General features: G+C 34.3%; 3 protein-coding genes across 3 annotated transcripts in view; 1 reads left to right on the forward strand and 2 right to left on the reverse strand.

Moving 5' to 3' along the window:
• The window catches only part of LOC149732025 (tropomodulin-1-like), a 39,886-nt gene extending 20,252 nt beyond the window's left edge, over positions 1–19,634 (reverse strand). Inside the window, exon 1 of the mRNA XM_089883556.1 lies at positions 19,617–19,634. The gene's annotated coding sequence lies outside the window, so the exon portion shown is untranslated. The remainder of the gene's footprint in view (positions 1–19,616) is intronic.
• LOC149732027 (uncharacterized) lies at positions 3,122–12,255 on the reverse strand. The gene is made up of 7 exons (XM_089883555.1): positions 11,594–12,255; positions 11,202–11,510; positions 9,322–9,504; positions 6,965–7,120; positions 4,704–4,919; positions 4,320–4,550; positions 3,122–3,663 (listed from the first exon to the last, which is right to left on the reverse strand). Exons 1-7 carry the CDS (start codon positions 11,664–11,666, stop codon positions 3,350–3,352), a joined length of 1,482 nt encoding a protein of 493 aa, XP_089739681.1. The 5' UTR covers positions 11,667–12,255; the 3' UTR covers positions 3,122–3,349.
• Positions 19,635–23,189: 3,555 nt separating the features above from the next.
• Positions 23,190–24,065, forward strand: LOC149732028 (uncharacterized). Its single transcript, XM_089883053.1, has 2 exons — positions 23,190–23,265; positions 23,575–24,065. The coding sequence occupies exons 1-2, from the start codon at positions 23,190–23,192 to the stop codon at positions 24,063–24,065; spliced, it is 567 nt and encodes a 188-aa protein (XP_089739179.1).
• Positions 24,066–24,275: the final 210 nt, after the last annotated feature.

Raw genomic sequence — 24,275 nt, forward strand, 5'->3', positions numbered from 1 at the left:
GGGGATTTTCGGAAAGCTTCCAGCCTGAGCGTTAAAGCATTAACCGTCCTAGGTAATAGCACAGAAATAAAAAAGAGTAGATTTTTATTATTATTTTTATTTCTGTGGGTAAAAGGCGGATTGGGCGGATAAAACGGATGACAGGTAGTTTTTAAATAAAAAAAAACGAGTTTTAAAAGAAAATTACACCTCAAACATGAAAATCACCTGCTATAAATACATAATGTATTGTTATACACTAAATTTTATTTAATTTTTATTAAAATTTCGTCTATTTGTCAGAAAAAAGACGTGTCGTTAACGATCCGCACTATTTATATCAGCAGCCACAAAACAACAAATTGTTGCGGATACATATAAAGACGTTGTTTTGAAGCAACAACTGCAATATAAATCAATGCAAAATTGTTTATTTAACAATTATAGTTGATATGAATGTTTTATTTTACAAAATTTTGCGTCCGGCGCCGTGGCGTAGTGGTTAGCGCGCCTGCCTGTAACCATTAGGTAATGGGTTCAAGGCTCGTCGCTCCTACCATTGTGGGCGTATATGTCCTTGGGCAAGACACTTAACGACAATTGCTCCATCCCAGTGGTCACTAATGGGTTGTCGCAATTATCAGCCATACAAAAAAAAAATAAAAAAAATCTAAAAAAAATAATCACCTACAAAGTAACATACATGGTAACTCGTAAGCTGGCACGAGGTGTTAAACCCGTGTGATAACGACTGTCGTTTTCCGGCCACGCGAGGATAAAGTAAGTTACATTCATTCATTCAAAATAAAGAAACTAAATCTAGATCTGCACTTTTTAAATCTGTAGCCACGAAACACACATCCATAGCCTTTGTTTTATTTATTAAAGTTATAAGTAAATAAAATAAAATATAAAAAAAAACCGTTTTTTTTACTAAACAGCATTTCCCTGTTTTCCTTTTCCCAATCAGGAATTCGCTTTTCGTAAAAGCCTTTTCCTTCGTTTTAATTTGATCGTTATAGCAATTACTGTCTCTCGTCTGCGACGTATTAATTTTACTTTTGATCACAGAAATAAAAAAAGAGTGGAATGCGCAACTGCCCAAAACCGTGATATATTCTTTTTTCTATACACGTGACCGCCAACTCTGTTCCCATTTCGCTTGGTCTCTGTATTATTGTAAAAGATTGGCGCATGGCAGTTTTAGCTGTTTATTTAGAAAACTACACCAACTATTCAAGTTTATTAGGCCAATTTAGTTGTTTGGTAGGTTAACGCTTACAGTTTACCACTTTTTAGGAAATTTAATTATTTAATAATAATAATAAATTTAATTAAAAACGTTCAAACAAACGGTTTGTTGGAAATATATATATCAGCGATAAGCTGTAGTGATTATATCAGCTTATGTGTCAACAAGAACGAAATATAGATAATATTGCGTCATAATAATTCTATGGTCGGTATATTCAATTCAAATTATGCTAATTATAATACTTTCAGTAACTATGCTCTCTTGTTTTAACGACTGCCGATTTACCGATGCCCATGTTTTCTTGTGAAATATCCCGATATTCGTGGCCACAAATTCATTCATTCCAGGATTTAATGCAAAATGAAAACTTGGGGACTATTTCGGATTAAGCCCTCCATTGACCAGACCACCCTGATTTTAGTTTAGATACATCGATCCCTCGAATAAACAAAGTATAGTAAAGTGGGGGGAGACACATTTTAATCTATTTTCTCGTTCTATTTTGTAGTAAACAAAGAACAGTAAACATGGTACTATTTACCTACTGTACTACAAATTGCTTTTATAACCAGAAACCAAACAGTTCATGATATCTTGCTATATTTTATTCCTTTTCTGGTATACAAGTACACGATACAGTATCGGGCAAAAGCTCACTTGACGGTAGGGGCAAGGGCTCGTAAGCGCCCGCCATGAACCTATGGACTGACCTCAAGGTCTCAGTGCTGGTAGTGGCGTTAGTTGGTAGTTCTCGTTTCGTCATTGTGTTAGGGAAAAGGCGAATTATATGCCAGACAGAATCACGTGACGGCAGTGTGACGTCATGGGATAAAATGCTGGAAAGGATTTGCGAGTCTCTAAGCGGCTGGACGGGATATCATTAAAACGGCATACCAACGAAAAATGAAAATTTGTGTATGAATAGGGATGCCTAAATGTAACCTAAAGGTACCATCAAAGTTTCCCAAAACGATAGGGCTTCTAAAAAATCGTTTCGACAATGCATGGGATTTTCCCATGATTATTTTGTAAAAAATGTTACAGTAGGTAAGAGTAAGACATAATGAACATTTTAATATAAAATGTGCCAAAAAATAACTAATAAGGAAAAAGTGCCGAGTCAGCACATTATGTAGCTTAGTTCAATCGAAAATTAAAACATAATAAAGTCTATGTTTTACATTTTTTATATATAGTAGGGTGGGGGAAGATGGGACACCTTTTCATTCTATTTTCTTGTCGAATTTAGTAGTAAACGAAAAAAATTCAAAGAATTATAAAACCGTATCCTCACTGCTCCCATAGACCGTTGTTATTTGTTTAAAACACGATCAGGGTATTAAAATATTATGTGCTATATGTGTCCCATCTTCCCCCACCCTACTATAGTTTTGAAGAAGAAGCATTCATTATACCAAATCAGAAATAAAAATTAAATTTGCCTAAATATTTTAGAAACTAGAAAAGATCAAAATTGAGTGATTTTTTTCCAATGGTTGAGTGATTTTTTCCAATGGGACCCCCCTCCAATCCCATGCACTGTGCCACGGCCATTTTTTACTCCAGCGGTTGAATTTGCGCTTTTAAAACTCATTTTATTTAGAAACTGTTTTTTTCAAACATTGATGACCTTTAGATCACATTTGAGGATATCTGTCAATATACAAATTTTGTTTTTTGTTAGTATGCCCCTTTAACATGAGATAAGTCGTATCCGCAGTGTTGACATGATTAACGTAGCATTGTGATAGGGTAATCCCCCACCCTACTATATCATTATTTAAGTTTCCAGTAGCGCAACAATATTCTTGTATATTTGTAACAATATTTTTAAAGTTATAGTAAGGCTGATAATTTATAGGCTTGTTTTTACAGAGAATATAAATATTTATATCTTTTTTGTTTTATACAATTTTATTTCATAAATATTATAACCATGGTGATTTGAATGGAAGTAAAAAATAATAAATTGATAAAGAAAGAAGAAAACAAGGTATGTTTTTTAATAAAAACTGTCAGTTGGTTATTTTCAATACAAAACGTTAGGCTATGATGATTCGTTTAAATAAAGTTATTCTTGATAAAAATGTTTGCGACGAAAGCAAATTTCTGCAGTTACGTCACAGTTGTCCGATATGAATTTTGAAAATTATAGTTACTGTGTACTCTGTCCATAACTTGTACTGAATTCAATCCTACACAATTGACTGCGTTTTTTTTGTTAAATCGATTTGTTGAGAGGTTTCGACTTAAATTGTCGCTACAATAAAACGTGTTGTTAGCATCGTTTACATCTTGAGATATTCTTGATTTACAGCTTGTGAGAAAACTTGCAACAAGAGCCGCACCAACTGTTAGAATCACCACTGCACTAGTTATTGATGCCAGCAAAGCAATTTGAAAATTTGTTAGAACTTGTATTCCATTATCTACAATGATAATTGTATTAAAATTGAACAGTAATATCTTTGCAATTAGTAACATCAAACATTCCTATATTTCCTTGTAAAACAGGTATTGTAGGGTGGGGGATGAAGGAACCATTAAGCTCATACAGCCCAAACTTTTAAAACTAAAAATATATGACTTTTTGGGGTGATACCACGAATTAGCACTACCATACATTTATTTATTTAACAACACTTCAAAGAAGTCTATAGTAGAGTGGGGGAAGACGGAAAACTTAAGCATATATTGCCAAATATTTCCAAAATCAAAACACGGTTTTTGGGTGATACCACGAATAAGTACTATCTTACCTATATTGGTAAATAAAAATTCCAAGAAATATTGAAACACACAAAGAGTTATTTAGTGATTCGCACAACAGGTGTAGTTTTACAAATTCGAAAACACACAAAAACAGACGAGACTGTTTACCAATTTTTATCCAATAATATAGTGTAGGAAACATTTTAAAATAACGACTGTCGCAACGCGAGAATAAAGCTAGATTACCACCACTGTGGATAAGCTTCGTTTATCATTAAATGAAGTGACCAAAAAATAAAATAAAAATACTATGACCGTCTTGCCCCATCTTTCTATATTACTTAATAAATAAAAAATCACTTCCCTCACTCACCTTTCTCGCAACGCACATTGCTACCGGTCCATATCATACTGGTTGTTCCTACACATTTTCGAAAGCTCCCTCCAATGTTTATGAACCCAGGCTTACACTTATATGTGATTATTGTGTTATATGGAACTTCCACGCCAGCTGTATTGGTCAATATTGTTCCATTGGAATGAATTACGTTCATGGACCCAAAGATACTCGACTTTATATCATCAGTTATTTGACAAGTAATAGCTGTTTACGGTAAGATATATATGTGAAAAGAATTTTTTTGAAGTAACATGTTTGCAGTATACTAAGCTTTTAAATAAAATATTTAACAAAATTAAGTAATAATTAGTATTATTTTATAAAGCTTAACTTATAGTGTAAAATCGAATTATCTACCTCTGCAAAACGGAAATTCAGTGTCATTAGCATTAGACCATTCTCCATTCTGGTTGCAGTAAATAGTTAACTGTGCTGAGGGGGCAGCAACCATTACAAACCCTTCAGAACAAGAAATGTTTAATGGTCTTCCCATGTATTGGTAATCAGAACGTTCTCCATCCAAGATGACTTTTGAATTATTGGTTATAACTGGCTCGTTACATCTTATTGTACCTGCAAACACGGTTCAATTATTAAGCCGACAAGAGATCACAGATCTAATGAATGAGCACGTTTGAAACTAATTAGCATAATATAGTAGAGTCGGGGAAGATGGGACACCTTTAACACATAATATCCAAATAGCCGGATCGTGTTTTAAACAATTAACAACGGTCTGTGGAAGTCGTGAAGATGCGGTTTTATAATTCATTAAATGTTCTTTGTTTACTACTAAATGAAAAGAGAAAACAAAATGAAAAGGTGTCCCATCTACCCCCACCTGCTCTATTAATTAATCCTTTTACTACAACGGTCGACTGGGCTCGATTAAAAACAAATCTGAAGTAACCAACAAAACGGGTTCTAGTCGCCATTGGTGACTGTGGAGCAGTACGCAGAATGTATTTATACATGTATTATAACTTTTTTTTTGTTCTGTTTTCGCTTGTTCTTTTTTCTATTCACGTGGCCGCCAACTCCGTCCCCATTTCGCTTGGTCTTTATTGTAAAATATATACGCATAGTATTTTTTGAAGGTTTTAGCTGTTTATTTTAAAAACTACACCAACTATTGAAGTTTATTAAGCCAGTTTAGTTATTTAGTAGGTTAACGCTTTGTTTCGGAAATTTAATTATTTAAAAAAATTAATAGTGATTTTAGGAAGTTTTATCTGTTTATTTCAAAAACCACTTTCGTACAGTTTGATTTTGTTTTATGAAACTAGTTTTAGTTTGTAAAGAAAACAAAATAAAAACACCAGGAAAATAAACAACTAGGAGACAATATGACTTTTATTTAGAAAGAAAACAAAAAAGTATCGTTTTAAAATTATATACAGTAGGGTAGGGGAAGATGGGGCACTTTTTAGCTCTACTTTCTCGTACCATTTGGTAGTAAACAAATAACATTTAAAGAATTATAAAACTATATCCTCACGACTTCCATAAACCGTCGTTAATTGTTTAAAACACAATTAGGATATTGTGATATTACGTGCTAAAGGTGTACCATCTTCCCCCACCCTACTATATAAAGTTTACATGACAAAAAACTAGCACAGCCGGTTAAATTCGGTAAGTTAATTAACTACAAGTTGCAGAATACTGCAAATGTAAAGATATTTCAATTTAGAGTCCCATCTTACCCCACATTGTAGTTTTATATGTTTTCATTGCCAAACTTTGAAAGGTGTGCTTTTAATTTAGTAATTTATACCTCAGGGGTTATTCAACTATAAGATACTAATATAATAAAAAGATAATATTTTGAAAATATGTTCGAAATTTGGTCATTTGCACTTGGTAATAATTTATAAGAAGTGACTTGTGCCAAAAAACAGAGTAGTAATACCCAATTTGTAGCAAAAATAAAAACTTTATCAATACTTATAATCAATTTTCTGTTATTACAAGTTCATATACATTTGCGGGATACAATATTTATCAATTGATGTTCGAGCATTACCCATTGTCGTCCAAACAATACCAATTGTTATGCAATAATATAATGTTTAGGTAACATGTAAACACTATAGCAGTAGGGCAAGAAAAAGAATGTTTAGACTTAATTTTCAAGCGTACAGTATTATTTCGTGTTATTTACGTATATTCCTATTTATAAATACACCTATGAATCAAAATTAACAATGCTTTTAAACTGTCCCATTCTATCCTGTGTGTTTTCGAATTTGTAAAATTTCACCTGTTGTGCGGATCGCTAAATAACTCCTCGTGTGTTTTATTAAATTTTATTAAATTGTTGTCAAATAATAAAGAAAAGATAGTACTAGTTCGTGGTATTACTCCAAAACCGCCATGTAGTTTGATTTTAGAAATATTTGGCAATATTTACGTGAGTGTCCCATCTTCCCCCACTGTACTTTGCCTTTATAGAGTTTAGTGATATCTTTAGTTTAGAGCAATACACAAATTTTGAATTTTGTTGGCAACATCATAATGTATCGCACGCTTTGTAGAGTTTAAAACTGGGTCAAATAATACTGCAGCAATAACAACTTACTAATAATAATATGTGCTTTGCAACAATAACAACTTACTTCGACCAACAAATGGTGAAGTAGGCGTGACCTCACAGGAATACCCGTCGCCATGGAAACCAACATTACAAGAGCACAAATAGCTACCAAATGTATTTCGACAGTAAGCGTTGTTGTGGCAGTTGTTTTGTCTCACTTCAGCACATTCATCCAAGTCTGCGAATAATAATATAGTAAAACGGAGTTTTTAAAATAGTTCTTACGAAATGATGATAGCCCAAAGATGAATCTTCGTTCATTTAAGACCGCTCTATATTTTGATTAATGAATGAATTTGTTGAAAATGATAACACGTATAGTAGAGTGGGGGAAGGTGGGACACTTAAGCACATACTGCCTAATATTTTCAAAATCGACAGTGTTTGGGTATTACCACGAATTGGTACTGTGTAATTGACAACAATACCAAAGTATATATTATAACACACGAGGAGTTATTTAGTGGTTTGCAAAACAGGTGTAACTTTAAGAATTCGAAACCACACAGGATAAGACGGTACAGTTTAAAATCCTTGTTAATTTTGAATAAGAACTTAACGTAAATAAAACGAAGTAAAATTAAACGCTTTCAAAATCAAATTTAAACTTTCTTTTTTCCCAGCTCTACACTGCTTTAGGTTTTAACATGTTTCATACATTATATTATTGTATAAAATAGATATTTTTTAATCGATAATTGGTATTGTGTGAAATTAATGGATATACATTGTATCCTTCTAATGCATATTAACTTGCAACAACAGAAAATTGTTTATTACCCTTAATAAATTATTATCGGGTTTTATGTAGTTGAATAACCCCTGAGGTATAAATGACTAAATTAAAAGGAAACCTTTCAAAGTTTGGCAATGAAAACCTACGGAACTACAATGTGGGAAAAGATAAAACGAAGAATTGAATTTTTTATATTAATAGTATTCTGCAACTTGTAGTTAACCTACCAAATTCAACTGGCTTTGCTAGTTTCTTTGCCATGTAAACTTTATACATATAACGTTAAAACGATATTTTTTTATTTTTATTTAGCAATAATAAAGCTATATTGTACCGTGAGAATACTGTCGAATATCACTGTAACATCCATCCTTAATGGGGTACCGGTTAAAGGAGATTTAAAGAGCACGTTTATGCCGTATCCGTCTTTCCTCACCCTACTATATATGATTCAAAACAATATTTTACCCTTTGTTACAGCAAGGTTTCCCAAACTTTTTGATCGCGAACAAAAACTTTACGCTATACTCTGGACAATATAATGGTACTTTGCGTAAAATTGCCATATACTCTCGGCGACCCCTAAAGTTCGTTCCGTCACTCCCTGCTTAGAAAGCCCTAACCAAGTATGTTACTGTCCGAACAAAACGTATTTTTAGAGCAAAATTGATTTTGTTGAAATAGTCCATCACCACTTGATAAAGACGAATTTGCATTGTTAGAACATAAATTATTAAATATTCGTTCGTACAAATGCATTAAAACCTAGGCCCCATTCTAGTTTACTTTATTTTTTCGGGTAAGATAAGACACTTTACTAATTCGTCTTTATCAAGTGGTGATGGACGAGAACCAATGTAACAGTAATATTTTCACGATCGAAAAGTGCCCGGCAAAGTTAATAACTGTTGTTAAATGTTAAAATTTGGTGTTGAAACAATATACAACATTTGTTCAATAGCAGAAGATGCAAATATTAAGACGAGATCTCATTTGATAGTAAACATTAAACAAAGAAGATTAAAATTCTTATAATCTATATCACCAGGACTCCCGTAAACCGTTGTTAATTTTTTAAAACACAATCAAGATATTTGAATAGTATTTGCAACAGTTGTCCCATCTTACCCCACAGTACTATATTTCGTTTTTTTTTATGTAAGTCGTAGTTTAGGCTTAGCATGCGTTTAACTTTTGCGAGTGATTTAGATTTAAAACTTTACTCCAAAACACAAAAACGTTGAAACAAAGTTTACGTTTCAACCTTTATTTTTCAAGCGACAATCACAAAATATTTGCGATAAACGTGGGTTTGTTAAAATCTTTAAACTCCCTAGAAAAAATATTCTTTATTTAAATTAATGGCAAGTTATCATAACACACTGACGTTATATATAAATATTTATTAATGACAATTAAAAAGGAATTCGAAAAGTCCGTTTCTACTCCTCTTGTTTGCATATCGCTTAAATTGCATCACGTGTGCGAATCGCTTAACAACTTTCCAGTGTTTTATTATTATTATTATTTTTTGAAGTGTTGTCATTTAATGAAGGTATGATAGTACAAATTCCAAGTATCATCAAAATAACAACCAGGCATATTTTTTTGCAATCATTCATAGTTTTTTACAAATTTGTTACCTTCACATGATATAGATTGCGCATCCCATTCTCCATTCTCGGTGCATCTGATGCGTTGAACAAAAGTTCCATGAGTGTCTTTTGGAATAAAACCTAACGGGCAGTGTAACGTAACGTTGGAGCCAACAGCATATGAGTTTCCAATAACTGCCACATCGTTTTGTACTTGAGGAGGTGAACAATCTAAAGGTAAACTGCTTTTACAGTTGATTTTATTCGTTGACTGTTGCACATATTAACATTGCCCAGTACTTATTTTCTTTTTATGGACCCCCATTTAGTTACAATAAGATTATTAATGTTACAGAATTATTCGACAGTGTTATCACAACTTTATAAAACACGCGTTTTTAAACATTAAAAAAAGAGTAGTCTAAAGTGTAAACAGCATTTTTCGAACAGGTAAAAAATGCGTAATAGTAAGGGACTAACTTTGAATGCTTGCTAAATCGTAGTAAAGCCGATAAAATTGTGCAGTTTGCGAGTGTGAACGATTAAACCAGTTTCATAGCTTCATAAAAAAAGGAATATTTCGTACGGTTAAATTTTGTTCAATAAAATGAGGAAAAGGGGTCAATATGAATTTAATTTGGGTTAAAAACAACAAAAAATATCGTTTTAAAGTTATTTACAGGGCAAAAAAACTAGCACTGCCGGTTAATTTTGGTAAGTTAATTCTTTGAATGTTCTTTGCTTACTACCAAATGGGACAAGAAAATAAAAAGGTGCCCTATCTTCTCCACCCTACTCTAATATACTAATATAATAACAAGATAAAATTTGTGCTAAAAACAGTGTAGCAATGCCCAATTTGTAGCAAAAATGTAAACTTTATTATTTTGTAGGTTACATTTTGAAGTTCAACCCCTTATCGTTTAAACAATTTTCTACAATACTATAAATGTCGGTAACATGTTAAAAACTACAGAAGTAGGGCAAGGAAAAGATTGTTTAAACTTGATTTTAGCGTACAGTATTAAAAAGCGTGCAGTATTATTTCGTGTTATTTACGTGTATTACTAGTAATAAATCATGTATTAATCAAAACTAACAAGGATTCTAAACTGTCCCATCTTATCCTGTGTTTTCTAATTTGTAAATAACACTTGTTGTGCGGATCGCTAAATAACTCATCTTTTTGTCATTTAATAAAAGTATGATAGTACTAATTCATGGTTTCACCCCAAAACTGTTATGTATTTCGAGTTTAGAGATATTGGGCAATATATGCTTAAATGTCCCATCTTCCCTCCACTCTACTATATACTCGTGAATTTTATAGCAAACATTCATATTGTAAACCATTTCGTTGGCGAGTAATTGACAATTACTTTTCTGCTTGAACAAAATCAGCGATAAATAAAGAATGTACCTTTAACAATAAATATTAGATTACATTATGTTGAATATTCCCCTACTAGCTTTTTTAGTTTTATAAACTATGGTGTATAAAAACGACTAATTATTCAGTAACTAACAATTATATATTCTAGTTTAGTTAAATAAAGTAAATCTAAAATGTACTGTAAACTTTAATTAATCGATTCAACTTGATGAAATATTTTAAAATAAGCGTAGTCTTATCTAAACATAGTGTATAAAATCGCACATTTAATGGAACAACTAACGATTACAACACTAGTGAAATAAGTAATCCATACATCGGGACCTGCTGGTAACAAAGTAATCGGTATCTTTAGGCTTTGTTTACATTACAGTGGGAATATAAATAAAAAACGTGTACTAACAAATGAATTCATTAGCAAGCTCGCATTGCGCAATAATCAACATGACCCAGCACTCATTTGGAAGGCCATGTAATTAAATCATTAGGTTATCAGCCTAATTATATTTGTTAAATAAAAACCTTGATATCTTACCTGACAAACATCGATATTGAACTTCCAAATGATTTTCAGAATTTGCTAAACACAATCGAGCTTCAAGTGACGCCGTGTTTAGCATCATTGTTCCATCAACATTAACGTGACATACGTACTTTCCAGTGCACAAGAGCCGGATCTGTGAAGTTACCACCATCACGCCACAAGAAGTTACAGCTCCCACATGGTGATTCATGCATGAGCTGCTTGTGCCGTACTCCGCTTTCACTACGTACGTCTTCAAATCACGGCTGCATTCAAGTACCACAATCCCGCCTTCGCATGAAGTTGAAACGCGTACACCGCCTTTACCATGTTTCGTTGTATAAATATAGTACTTTACTCCAACAAACAGTGTACAAAGTGCCATAAAAAAAACTATATCTTACCATTTAATCGTTGATTCACTTGTGTACAGTTGACAACAACTAAAGTTAAAACGAGGAAACAAAGCAAGTTCATCTTTTTATGTTCATAACACTTTTAAATTGTTCTGATATGGGTGATAATTTTGAAATATTTAAATACTGCAGCACACAAAACAAATTGATATGAAACCTGATCTGATACCTTTAGGATTAAAGTCAATAATAAAAACATAGAAGTATTCTCGCTACAAACGCTTGCTGCCCCGCGGCAAAATATGTTCCGCACCGTTACTAAAAGTATTCGAAACTGGGCTTACAAGTTTAAATCGACAATGAATAAATTGATGTGATTTGCTTTATCCTCGTGTGAATAAAGAGAAGATTGTTTAAATAAAAAAAAGCAGTTAAACGACAAAAACACCAAGCAAGAGCAATACAAAACAGCCTTCTTGTGCCCCACATTCATTTATACACATTCAATATTATCCTGTTCAGCCGCTGAAAGACTCGAATAGTTTTCCCTCTACACATGACATCATACTGCTGTCACGTGATTTACGCCCAACATTTCAAAACTTTAAATATATGATGCGTTTTGAATATCACGAATTAGTACTATTGTAGCGGCCTTTCGTAGTATTACGTCACACAACTTCCATTGTCCTCAATATTTACCACATTGTTTGACGTCGTGCGCTAACTTTCCCACAACGCTGCGGACGTACCCTGCCGTTAACCGAGTTTACATGGGCGTCGCCAAGGGGGGTCTGAGGAGCTATGCACCTCCCCAATTTTGAGTTTACATCAGGGTTATTGGTGAAAACATACAAATAATATAATTTACCATTTCGATTTAGTAAAGCCAAATCACACAATTTTGTGACAAAAACGCTGGTGATAGGCGACGAATGGAGTTTTGAATGTAGTTGTAGTGTAGCAATCCGACCTATATCCATGGAACGGGTAGGGCCGAATATTACGAGTCCAGAGCCATGAACCCGTGTAACCTACATTCCTTGGGCAAAGTCTACATTCAGCCATGTACATTAAAGCAGGACAATAACGATGGAAGAGAGAGAACTTTCGGTCGATTCTGTGTGATGTCACATTCTCTTATTCGTAACGCATTTTACCCGTCTTTGTATAAAGTCGCCTGCATGCTATTCTGACATTTATTCGATTCACTAAATATACCAAAATAAATACATTCATTTGGATTAAGCTTCAATGAAAATCAAGGAAGGTTATAATTTTCGCATTAAGCTGAGAAATACGAAGGACATTCAAAACATAAACAGAATCTACGATATAGCTAACCGCTACAGCCTATAAAGTCGGATCTGCGAGAAGTCAGAGTCTAAAAATAACAATTAAAGGTAGCGGGGCTATAGTAGATCGTTGTATTTTTACGCGGCGTAATTCTGAAAAATAAAGCTATTCAGTACCTTCCCGTGTTTTGTGTTGTAAAAAGTTGTTTCAAACCCAAAATACAACTATAAAACATTTGCTCTCCACCAAAATGTTAGGCTGGCGTAAACCCCTAGATAACCTAGACTAGGACGTAGCTTTAGACACCCGCGAGCGCACGAAGTCAACTGCAGCTTACCCTCAATCGGCTCATAAACAATATACCAACACCAGGTGTCTAAAGTACTATCATTGGTTTATTTATTAACAACAATTAAAAAAAATAATAAAACACACACGAGGAATTATTTAGCAATTCGCACAACAAGTGTAATTTTACAAATTCGAACACACAGGATAAGACAGGACAATTTAAAATCATTATTAGTTTTGATCATGGCGCCCTCTATAACAGACCTGGACACCGTCGGCGCCCCTCTCGAAACTGGAGGCGGATGGTTTTGCAGCGCTTGTGCGATTTGTAGACAGTTTTGATCAGTTATTTGACAAATTATCGCATTAGATAGTGTTTGCTCGGAGTTTTAGCAGTTAGTACAGTATAAATGTTTAATTTATTATTCAGTTTATAGAGGTCGCCATGGTTTTGATTAATAAATGTATTCTTTATTAGGGATACACGTAAACAAGAGATCAAAGATCTAATGCGTGAGCACGTTACAAGCTATAATCACAGAAATAAAAAAGAATAGAACGCGCATCTCTAATGTCGGTAAAGGAGAGAGCATGATACACTCTCTCTTTCACGACTCGTTCCCGTTTACTATTGTAGTCAATGCAAGCCAGGTCGTTTTATGTAGTTTTTCTTCGTTTTTTGACTTAATTTAGGTTTATAGGGAAAAATAACTATTTTCAAACATATATATATTTCTAAAAACCTCCTAAAATCACTGTGCGCCCATCTTTTAAAATGGAGACCAAGCGAAATGGGGACGGAGTTGGCGGTCACGTGAATAGAAAAAAGAATATATCACGGTTTTGGGCAGTTGCGCGTTCTACTCTTTTTTATTTCTATGGCTATAATAGATCACCTTTCACAAAAAATCCGATAGGTGGCGACCGAGAAAATGTCTTCCAAGCTAAGCCCTTAGCAACGTATCTTTTTGTATTGATTTAGCAAAGTTAGGCGACGGTTTTGTTAAAACTGTGCTTGTGTGGTCGCTATTTTTTAATAATACATCCACGTATTTTTTAAATAGTTTTGATGAGTTATTTGACGAATTATCACATTAGAAAATGTTTGCTCGGAGATTTAGCAGTTAGTACAGTATAAATGTTTATTTTTTTTATTTAGCTTGCTTGTATTACGTGTATGATTGGCCACCAGTGTAAAATTTTAACTGAAGCTGTGTTTGTTTGGGTATGCGCGCCTGTGTTGTTGGTTCTAAATTAAGTCCCTCAGACATTTTAACAAAACTTAAAATATCCTAACTATAAATACTCTCTGAACTACAAGACCTACCGCTACCACTTCGCAGTTTATTTTTAAATTTAAATAGACTGCTTGCTTTTGAAAATTCCTTTTTGACTTGGATTTTTTTGTTTGAGAATTCTAATATTGATCTCATAAAAGGCCTATTTCTTGCTTTATTAAAAAAACCTTCAGAAATGATGTAAAAGTTATTGAGATAGCAGGACAGATCAACACAGTCAATGCCAAAAGCTAATCAAAATTAAAGATAACTTTTTAATTTCCCTTCTTAAAAAGTTGCAACAGGTGACATAAATTTAGAAATTATAATATGAGTTTATTTTTGGTTACATTGTAATTTTAAAAAACACATTTACATTTGTTCAATAAAAAAGGTGGGCCAAATTAAAAAGAAATGCTACCTCTTTTGTGGTTTGTATATGCTGGTAAAGGTAATGTCAGTTTAGAACAGGTTACATGTATACATTTTGTATAACAAAATGCTTGTATGCAAGATATAGTGAGAAATCATGTGTATGGTTTGTTGTGAGACAGGTTGTACAAGTGGGTATGATGCAGGTGATAAAACACAAATTTCTGTTTACCACATGTAAGCAATAGCGGTCAAGATGACTGCAGTCCATTCCAAGGAACAACATGTTGCGTGTTCTCAAAGTTTGATTCCGACGGTTTAAAGAAATATTCCTTTCCTGCTAAATTTCATTTGTAATTTTGTCATCATCCAGTCCAGGAAAGATACAATATTAGGGTGGGGGGTAGATGGGACACTTTGACAGACGAGACTCTTTTTTAATTTTCTTTTACAGACCCCTATTTAATGATAATCAGGAAAATAAGGTTACAGAATTATTCGACAGTATTATCACGACCTTATAAAACGCCCGTCAAAGCTGATTGCTGTTTTTAAATATTAAAAAAATATGTAAAATAGAAGCAGTATACTTTGAACAGGTAAAAAAATTTCGAAATAGTGAGGTGCCATTTTTTAATGCTCGCTAAATCATAGTAAAGCCAATGATTTTTTTTAGTTTGCGTGTGCGAACGATTAAACTAGTTTCATAGCTCCATAAAACAACCTTGAATATTTCGTACAGTTTGATTTTGTCTCATAAAACTAGTTTTAGTTTTGTAAAAAAATACTGAGATATAAGCATAAAGAAAACAGGCAGGGGTCAATATGACATTAATTTAAGATAAAAACAACAAAAAAATACCAGTTTAACGGTATATATAGTGATGCACATTACAGAATAATTAGGTCTTCTAGGATATCCTAGAATACTTTATTTCGAATCTAGAATTCCGAATCTAGAATTTCGAATCTTTTTATATTTATAGGAAAAATGAATTTTACCCACAAAAGTCAGCTTATTGACTGTATCATAGCAGCTTTGTTGGATCATTAGCTGTAAAATGATCAAAAATTGTACCATTGGGTAGTTTTTGCGTCAGGAAACGTATAGCAGGCTATGAAAAGACGTTACGAAACGTTTACTCTCGAAAGTCCCACAAACACAAAAATATTTTTTTTTTCAATATTGATAGTTTCAAAAATTGTTATTATAGTGTTTGAGGTGACGTGTGAAGATTTAACAGAATACCAAATCCCGTAATTAGATTCGAATACAAAAAGATTCGAAATTCTGTAATGTGGATCCCTAGGTATATATATAAAGTTCATGGCAAAGAAACTAGCACAGCCTGTTAAACTCGGTAGGTTAACTACAAGTTGTAGAATACTGCTAATGTAAATATATTTCAATTTTATGTCCCATCTTCCCCCCCCACATTGTAGTTTTGTATGTTTTCATTGCCAAGCTTTGAAAGATTTGCTTTTAACCTCAGGGGTTTTTTAACTATAAAATACTGATATAATGAAAAGATAATATTTTGAAAATATATTCGAAATTTGGTCATTTGCACTTGGTGTTAATTTAAAAGAAGGGGCTTGTGCCAAAAACAGAGTAGTAATACCCAACTTGTAGCAAAAAAAAACTTTATCAATAGTTATTATCAATTTTCTGTTATTACAAGTTCATATACATTTGTAGGATACAATATTTATCCATTGATGTTCGAACATTACCCATTGTCGTTCGAACAATACCAATTGTTATGCAATAATATAATGTATAGGTAACATGTTAAAAACTATAGCAGTAGAGCAAGAAAAAGAATGTTTAGACTTAATTTTCAAAGCGTACAGTATTATTTCGTGTTATTTACGTATATTCCTATTTATAAATACACTTAATAATCAAAATCAACAATGATTTTAAACTGTCCCATCTTATCCTGTGTGTTTTCGAATTTGTAAAATTTCACTTGTTGTGCGGATAGTTAAATAACTCCTCGTGTGTTTTATTATATTTTATTAAATTGGTGTCAATTAATAAAGGGATGGTAGTACTAATTCGTGGTATTACCCAAAAACCGTCATCTATTTTGATTTTGGAAATATTTGGCAATATGTGCTTAAGTGTCCTATCTTCCCCCATTGTACTATATCTACTATCCAGAGATCCAGGGTACTTTTATTTACCATCAAAGTTTCAAAGTATTTCCATTATGATTGTTTTAATCTTAGCTTTATAGTTAATTCCTCTTTAGCTGGACAGATGGCCAAGAATAGCATAGGATAGGCAGTCTATTTTCATGTTTAATATTGCAGCAAGCCATACATGCAAACTTCCCGCTGAGTGCTGACTACATAAATTAAAATGCAACAGCTTATTTAGTTGGTAAGCTTGTGTATTCTGGTGAGACACTTGTCAGATCATTCACTCAATTGATTAAAACTGAGGATCATAACATAAGTACAAGACACTGACCAGATTGACCACCAAGATTGAAGATACTGATGACTTGACACTCGTAGGTGAAATATGCAATACATTGGAATCAAGGCAATAAAATGTGATATGTCCAGTCCAGTGGAGTGATGTTTATGCGGCGTTGCGCATTGATTGTTTCTTGTAACTGGGCCCTGTATAACAGTGCGGAGAAACTTCGCCTTGCTGTATAATGTTCTTCTCGTGTGTAATGCTTCTTCTTGCAAATTTCAGTTGTCGCCATTTTTATAAGCGCTTCCAGTGCTGTATGGGCAGGCAGCTGGTCCAGGTAATGCTTTATTTAATATACGCAATAATAACAGCAGAATACAAATATGAAAATATTAAAGGACTTGGCGGTAAACAAGATCTGAGTTGACAAGAAAAAAAGGACTAAACGGTAACAAGTGAAGGTTCTAGAGAAGACCTGACAATTTTAAATGGTGTTTCGACATGTGTAGTTATTAAAAGCAATGATGCGTTCAGATCGTATAACAGAGGCGACTAGATTAGTAAACGAAAGTACAGAAGGACGGTGTTTTTGCGCTTTACTACGATAAATTACAAATCTAGCGATCAGAAGTAAGCAGTTTAAAAGAAGGTCACGGCGAACACCAAACAATAGATCATCTCGTTGTAACGCTAGGGACTGTCTTAGTTTTGGTTTTCGGGCATTACTACAAAAAGTGCACAAATCAGAGTCTGTTATTTTAAATCGGTGAATGTCGACGTTTGTTACAATTGCCCGAAGGTTAAATTTCAGTTGAAATGACCTTAGGCGCGTTTCAATCGTTGAAGTGAGCGTGTTTCTGTAAATGTCGGACCACGCGGCCTCTTATATGTTCACGTCTTCTTCCCAATGTTGCTGGGCTTTAATTGGTTTGGTAAATTTGAATTTTTAAATCGTCCGGTAAAAATCTTTTGTAGAGTTCTTTTATACCTCTTTCTGACCATTCGTCGTAGAATATTGCTTTTCTTTTGATTAATACATGTTTGTTTAAAACCACAGCGGTTGATGTTGTGTTGGACAGTTGTTCAGTTTAACCCAGTGGTTCCCAAAGGATGGGTCGCACAGGGTTGACAAATGGGTCGCGCCAAGGTGATTCAAATCTATCAAAACGATTTTTTTTCTTTTCAAGCATTCGGGTTAGATTTGCGTTGTAGTTTAGCCTTATATTTACCATGTTTTTCTTAGCCAGGTAGACTGTTTGTTACGAAATAGTAGGCATTCACATGTGGATTCATTGCATCATAACAGCGATGGTTTGACCTGGCAATTAATTACGACATAATAGCAACTCACACGTTGAATATATAATAAGGATTGACACGTAATCATTGGGCATGTAGGAGGTTTAAAACAGGCTTGAATGTTAAAGAGGCACATGCATCGTATTTAAGCCTTTACGTGCGTCGTACTTTAGGCTTTTTTTCAATAATAAATTGAAAGATCCACACAAACAGTTGAAGATTTTAAAAACTCTGGCGTTTGTGTCGAAAAATAACTTTAAAAATGTGGCCACAAGCTAAAGGATTACCCATGGGTCGTGAGATGTTCATAAAACTCTGATTTGGGTCGCGCTAAAAAAAACTTTGGGAACCACTGGTAACCGTTTTCAGCAATGAGAAATGAGCGATTCGTACATTTTGTCTTGCTGCGACAAATTAGACCCGAGAGCTGCTGGTAACGTATGTAAAGTAACGACGTGAGTTTCAATGTCTTTCCAAGGAGCACTATAGTCTGAATTAAGTAGCTGTTTAATTGATCGACTTCTGAGCGCAGTTATGTAATCGATCATGTTGGTTCCTCCATTTTCAAAATCGTTCACTAACACCGTTCGTTTTACTCTTTCCCAGCTCGATCCCCAGAGGAATGTGAATATCATTCTATTCAGTTTACGCACGAATTGTTCTGGGACGAGAGCTGGTACCATGCTGAGTTTGTATAGTAGTGTAGGGATGATTAAACTTTTGATAATTGTGACTTTTCCCAGAAGTGTAAGTCCACGTCGCGACCACGTGTTTATATAGTAGGGTGGGGGGAAGATGGGACACTTCAGCACGTATTGCCCAATATGTAGAATCCGTACGGGTCTGTAGGCACTGACTGTGACCTACTAGCTTGGATCGAACCGGTTATGCGTAATCAGCAATTTAGTCTGTCTCACCACTCCGATTTGTGTATATACAGTGTATTTACAGTTCAGGTGGTACACAGCGGCAATAGTACGTATTCGGGTAAACCAAATCCAATTGCAACCAAATTACCAATTGACTAAGGCAACTAGTAGAACTAAGACCAAACGACCAAATAATTTCTGAGGTTAACAACCCCGGCCACGATCACGGATTTCACCTTATTCAAATAGAATACAGTATTAGCGTTAGTACAGTTTCAAGTGATAGACTGTCACTACGAATAATGGAACTTAGGTACAAATACAACGCTAATCACTGCGATTAAACTGGATTAATAATACCTAAGAAATGCTGTACTGCACAGAGCTAAAAATAGCAACATTAAATTTAGCGTTGCGGTTAACAAAGGAAATGGAGATAACGGCGGTTCCGTAACGCATGGTGATTTTGGAATGATACAGCATAGATATCGCATAACACAATGAAGGGGAATTAACAACCGTAACACAATATTTTAATATTTTAAAAATATTACGAATTTTGGGTAATACCACGAATTAGAGATATCCTACCTAGTAATTGGCAAAACTCCGAGGAAAAAATATAAAACACGAAATGAGTTATTTAGAGATTCGCACACCCAGTGATTTTTTAGAAAATTGAAAACACACGGGGGAAGATGGGACAATTTAAACTACGTGTCTATCCTGATTTCTCAAGACTGAAATGTTCCCAGGAACATGCTGTTGGAAGTACTTGATTCAAACAATGTTACAACAACATTTTATTTTTGTTTTATTATACAGACTGTGCACCAAGAACAATAAAATAACAGTAAATTTATAACAAATCCAATACCTGAAATAATTTTTTTTTATTTTTTAATATGAAAGTATATGATTTATATAAATATTAAGAACATAAAATAATAAACTCTTTAATAAAGACATATATATATATTTTTTATATTTATAAAAAAGGCAAAAACTTAACATGCATTCCATTTAAAGTGGCCAATGCGTTTTCCATAAACTCCAGCACGATACCAACTGCCACAATCCTGACACTGAATCCAACCCTCTTTATCATTAATATCATCCTCAAAATATTTACCACCACATAGAGCACAGTTATTAAAGGAGTCATTTGAGCTTATTAATGCTGGAGGAAAGTTCTCTTTATTTTTCTGGTTTGTTGTTGTTTTTTCTTTCCTGTTAATCACTCCTTTTCTTTGTTTTTTTTGCATTGTTAAAGTCACTTGTGCTAGCTATGTCCTTGTTTTGATTCATGAACAAATCATTTTGATAATTTAGGCTGGTCAGAAGCCTTGTTCCGCTGTTAAAAGTTTTTCGTTTTCGTTAATTTTTTGAACCACGGGGTAAGGCAAAACTTGGGCATAGTTATCCAAATTGTGGCATATGTTCTCAATTTTTATGTCGACAGCCGGAACAGCTTCTAGGTCCAAAGTTATTTTATCTTGAATATTGATCGCTTCACGGACTCCTATTTCATTAGTTTCTTCTAAAGTAGTTGCACACTGTTCACCTCTTCATTTTGGTCTCTGGTTTCTTCAAAATTACCTACATAATGTAATTTTCAGATGGACCATAGGCGGACTTCGGTATGGCATTCTTGTTTAACGGGTACAACCCGGTTGTTTGGAAAGCTGTATGTAATACCATTCTGTATCGTTGCGACTTTAAAATAAGCTTCTGTAAATAAATGAGGAAAATGATATTTAGTCCAACAGCTGGATTATTCCTCAAAGGAATGCGAACTGCTCCCTTGTAATGATCCTTTAATGGCTTATAATGGACCTTGTCCAACTGTTGCAGGTAGTGGCTGGTGTGGGGAGGCAAACTTATCCTTTCAACATTATTTTCGGATGCATATTTTAAAACATCGATGTTTAAGGTGTGAGATCGGTGTCCATCCACTATCAAAAGATCTTTGCCCGGTCTTTTAAATTCTACGAAATGCTGCATCCATATAAAATATATTTCCTTATTAATGAAAGCAGACTCACTCAACTGAACAATACTTCCAGGAAGCTGACCCATCTGCAAAGATGGATTAAGTCGTTTCCTTTGTATATAATCATCGGGGGAATGTAATCTCCCAAAGCATTTACACACATAACTACAGTTTGCATAACACCCCTTTTAGCTGATGTTATTTGACTACATGCCTTCAAACCTTTTTCCCCACTATTCTCTGAACTCCTGGAACTAAAATTAGCCCTGTCTCATCCGTATTACATATGGCACCTAGTTTATTAAACAAATCGAATTTCTGCATTGTATTCTTCACCAAATCAAAGTAACGGTTTACTGAGAATCTGTTTAAATTGATTGCCCTTAGAATTCCCATTGCTTGTGGCTTGCGTATTGTAAGAATGTCTTAATCGAAACCCACTCCACTAGTCTAATCCAGCCATACCAGAAGAAAAGTTGTTTTTGATGTTTTGCTTGTTGACAAATTCAAACACCACTTTTCGAATATCTGTGAAAAAGGGAAATCCTCTTCTTTCAAATTCCAAAATATAAGACACAAGTTCCGTCTCATCATTTTCTGAAAATTAGTGATAAACGACCGAGGTGCTTAGTGCCAACTGATTTGTAGTGAACCACGAACATGTCTATGCAATGTACTTTTCGGCAAATTGTATTTAGTGGCAAGGGCTCTTATGCTACCATTACATTTTTTTCTAACAAGGCATTTCTCATGTCTTTTTCGGTCCAAGTTCCTCTGCTTGTTTTTCGAGCATACTCTCTCCCCATTCTTTTATAATGCAAAATAAGTGATGCTTGTATTACCAATGTTGTATAAATTATGAAATTACTGACAAAATTTGAAAATTTGGCATTAAAAACATGCAAAGATATAACATGGGGAAAGATGGGACACGAGTCTAAAAGTTTTTAACATTAGTATTATTCTGCAACTTGTAGTTACTAACAGCCTGTGCTAGTTTCTTTGCCATGTAAACTATGCACGTGCAACTTTAAAACGTAATTATTACGCTAACTTCAACCCTGATTTGAGTCTCATTAACACCTAGTTATTTGTCTTTCCTAAATCATTCAATTTTTTATACAAAACTTAAACTACTTTTACTTGACAAAAACAAACTTCATGAAATATTCAAGTTTTTTTATGAATCTATGAAACTAGTTTAATCATTCACACTCAAAAACTACAACTTTTCATCGGCGAGCATTCAAAATTAGCGCCTTACTATTTCGCATTTTTTTATCTGTTCAAAAAATACTGTTTCTATTTTTCGTATTTTTTTAATATTTAAAATTAGTAATAAGCTTTGGCGCGCGTTTTATAAAGTCGTGACAACACTGTCAAATAATTCTGTACCAATTTTTTCTGATTATCATTAAATGGGAGTCTGTAAAAAAAAATTAAAAAAGAGTCTCTTCTGACAAAGTGTCCAATCTTCCCCCTCCCTACTATAATTCATTTTTAGTGTTCGCTAGGCTACTGTCGAAATTTATATTAAACAGTTTTTTTTAATGTTTCGTATTGGTAGTGTTACTTCTAGATAGGTGAAGTTGTTAACCGGCCACGTTAGTTTTCTTCCATTCAATGGTTTGTCGGTGCACTCCCTTTTTAATCAATGTAAAAAGCGTTAGATTTATTGCTGTTTAATTTGCATCCAGATAGATCTCCGAATAGTCCTAGGATTTTCTTTGCATTTGTAATTGATTTTATTGAGCCGTCAGTTATAACTAGGGTGTCATCCGCATACATTGACACGTAGCTGATTTCATTGATGTCAATGCCTTTAATATGTTTACACAGTTGCAATGCTAAGCCGAGTGTTTCAATCGCGAATAAGAATAATGTTGGCGAAAGTGGGTCCCCTTGTCTTACCCCTCTTCTAACTTGAAATGATTTAGACATTTTATTGTTGTTGATGACAACTCCATTTGCATTGTTATATAAAGTAAAAATCATTTGTAGAAACTGTGGTCCGAAGAAACAATGTTGAAGAACGGTCTAATACTGTTTCCGATATAGCGCTGTTTCACGAATCCGTTTTGCCAGCGAGAAATGACCGAGGGTACAATGGCTTTGAGTCGATTATTAATAACACTTGATAGTATTTTACCAAGTGACCACCATGTAACACGCTTGATAATTCTTTTATCATGAACAAGAAGGTACCTTGCATGTGTTGGCAGCCATTCGCGAAACGTACTGGATCATACGGGGCCAAGCAACCGTGGAGTCAACACTGCGTCAATGCATGGTTTGCAAGGTACAACGGGCAAATAAGGCGGGAAGTCAAGTTATGGCCCCACTTCCTGCGTCACAAGTTACGCCAGGATTTCCACCGTTTACATGGACAGGGGTCGATTACATGGGGCCGGTCCTAGTTAAATCCGGTAGAAGCGAAGTCAAACGATACGTTTGCGTGTTTACTTGTATGGCAACACGAGCGGTCCATTTGGAAATGGCTTATTCATTGACAACGGATTCCTTCATCCGAGCATTTTCGAGGTTCATTAATCGTCGCGGAAAACCAAAGGAAATGTTTAGTGATAATGGAACTAATTTTGTTGGTGCAGAACGGGTGCTGCGAAATGAAATCAAAAGGTGGAACAAAGTTCATGCCGTCCGTAATGAAATGCTGCAGCGTGATATAGAATAGCATTTCAATCCTCCTGGGGCGAGTCACCAAGGGGATGTGTGGGAACGAATCATACACTCTATTCGGAAGATTTTTATGGCTACTATTGGCGCTCGGTCATTGAATGACGAATCACTGCTATCCTTTCTTGTCGAAGTGGAAAATATTATAGACAGTCGACCTATTACGAAATTGAGCGATGATCCAGAAGACTCCATGCCGCTAACGCCC

This window comes from Ciona robusta, chromosome 8, assembly GCF_009617815.1.
Source record: "Ciona robusta chromosome 8, ASM961781v2".
In the NCBI taxonomy this organism is placed as follows: domain Eukaryota; kingdom Metazoa; phylum Chordata; class Ascidiacea; order Phlebobranchia; family Cionidae; genus Ciona; species Ciona robusta.

Excerpts from the sequence above, each read along its gene's own strand:
- LOC149732028 (XM_089883053.1), top strand. The coding sequence starts at position 23,190 with ATGCCTTTAATATGTTTACACAGTTGCAATGCTAAGCCGAGTGTTTCA. Across the intron at positions 23,266-23,574 it reads TAAGAATAATGTTGGCGAAA|GTACCTTGCATGTGTTGGCA; the intron begins GTGGGTCCCCTT and ends ATGAACAAGAAG.
- LOC149732027 (XM_089883555.1), bottom strand. The coding sequence starts at position 11,666 with ATGAACTTGCTTTGTTTCCTCGTTTTAACTTTAGTTGTTGTCAACTGT. Across the intron at positions 9,505-11,201 it reads TCAATATCGATGTTTGTCAG|ATTGTTCACCTCCTCAAGTA; the intron begins GTAAGATATCAA and ends GTTTACCTTTAG. Across the intron at positions 4,920-6,964 it reads TTCACCATTTGTTGGTCGAA|GTACAATAAGATGTAACGAG; the intron begins GTAAGTTGTTAT and ends CCGTGTTTGCAG.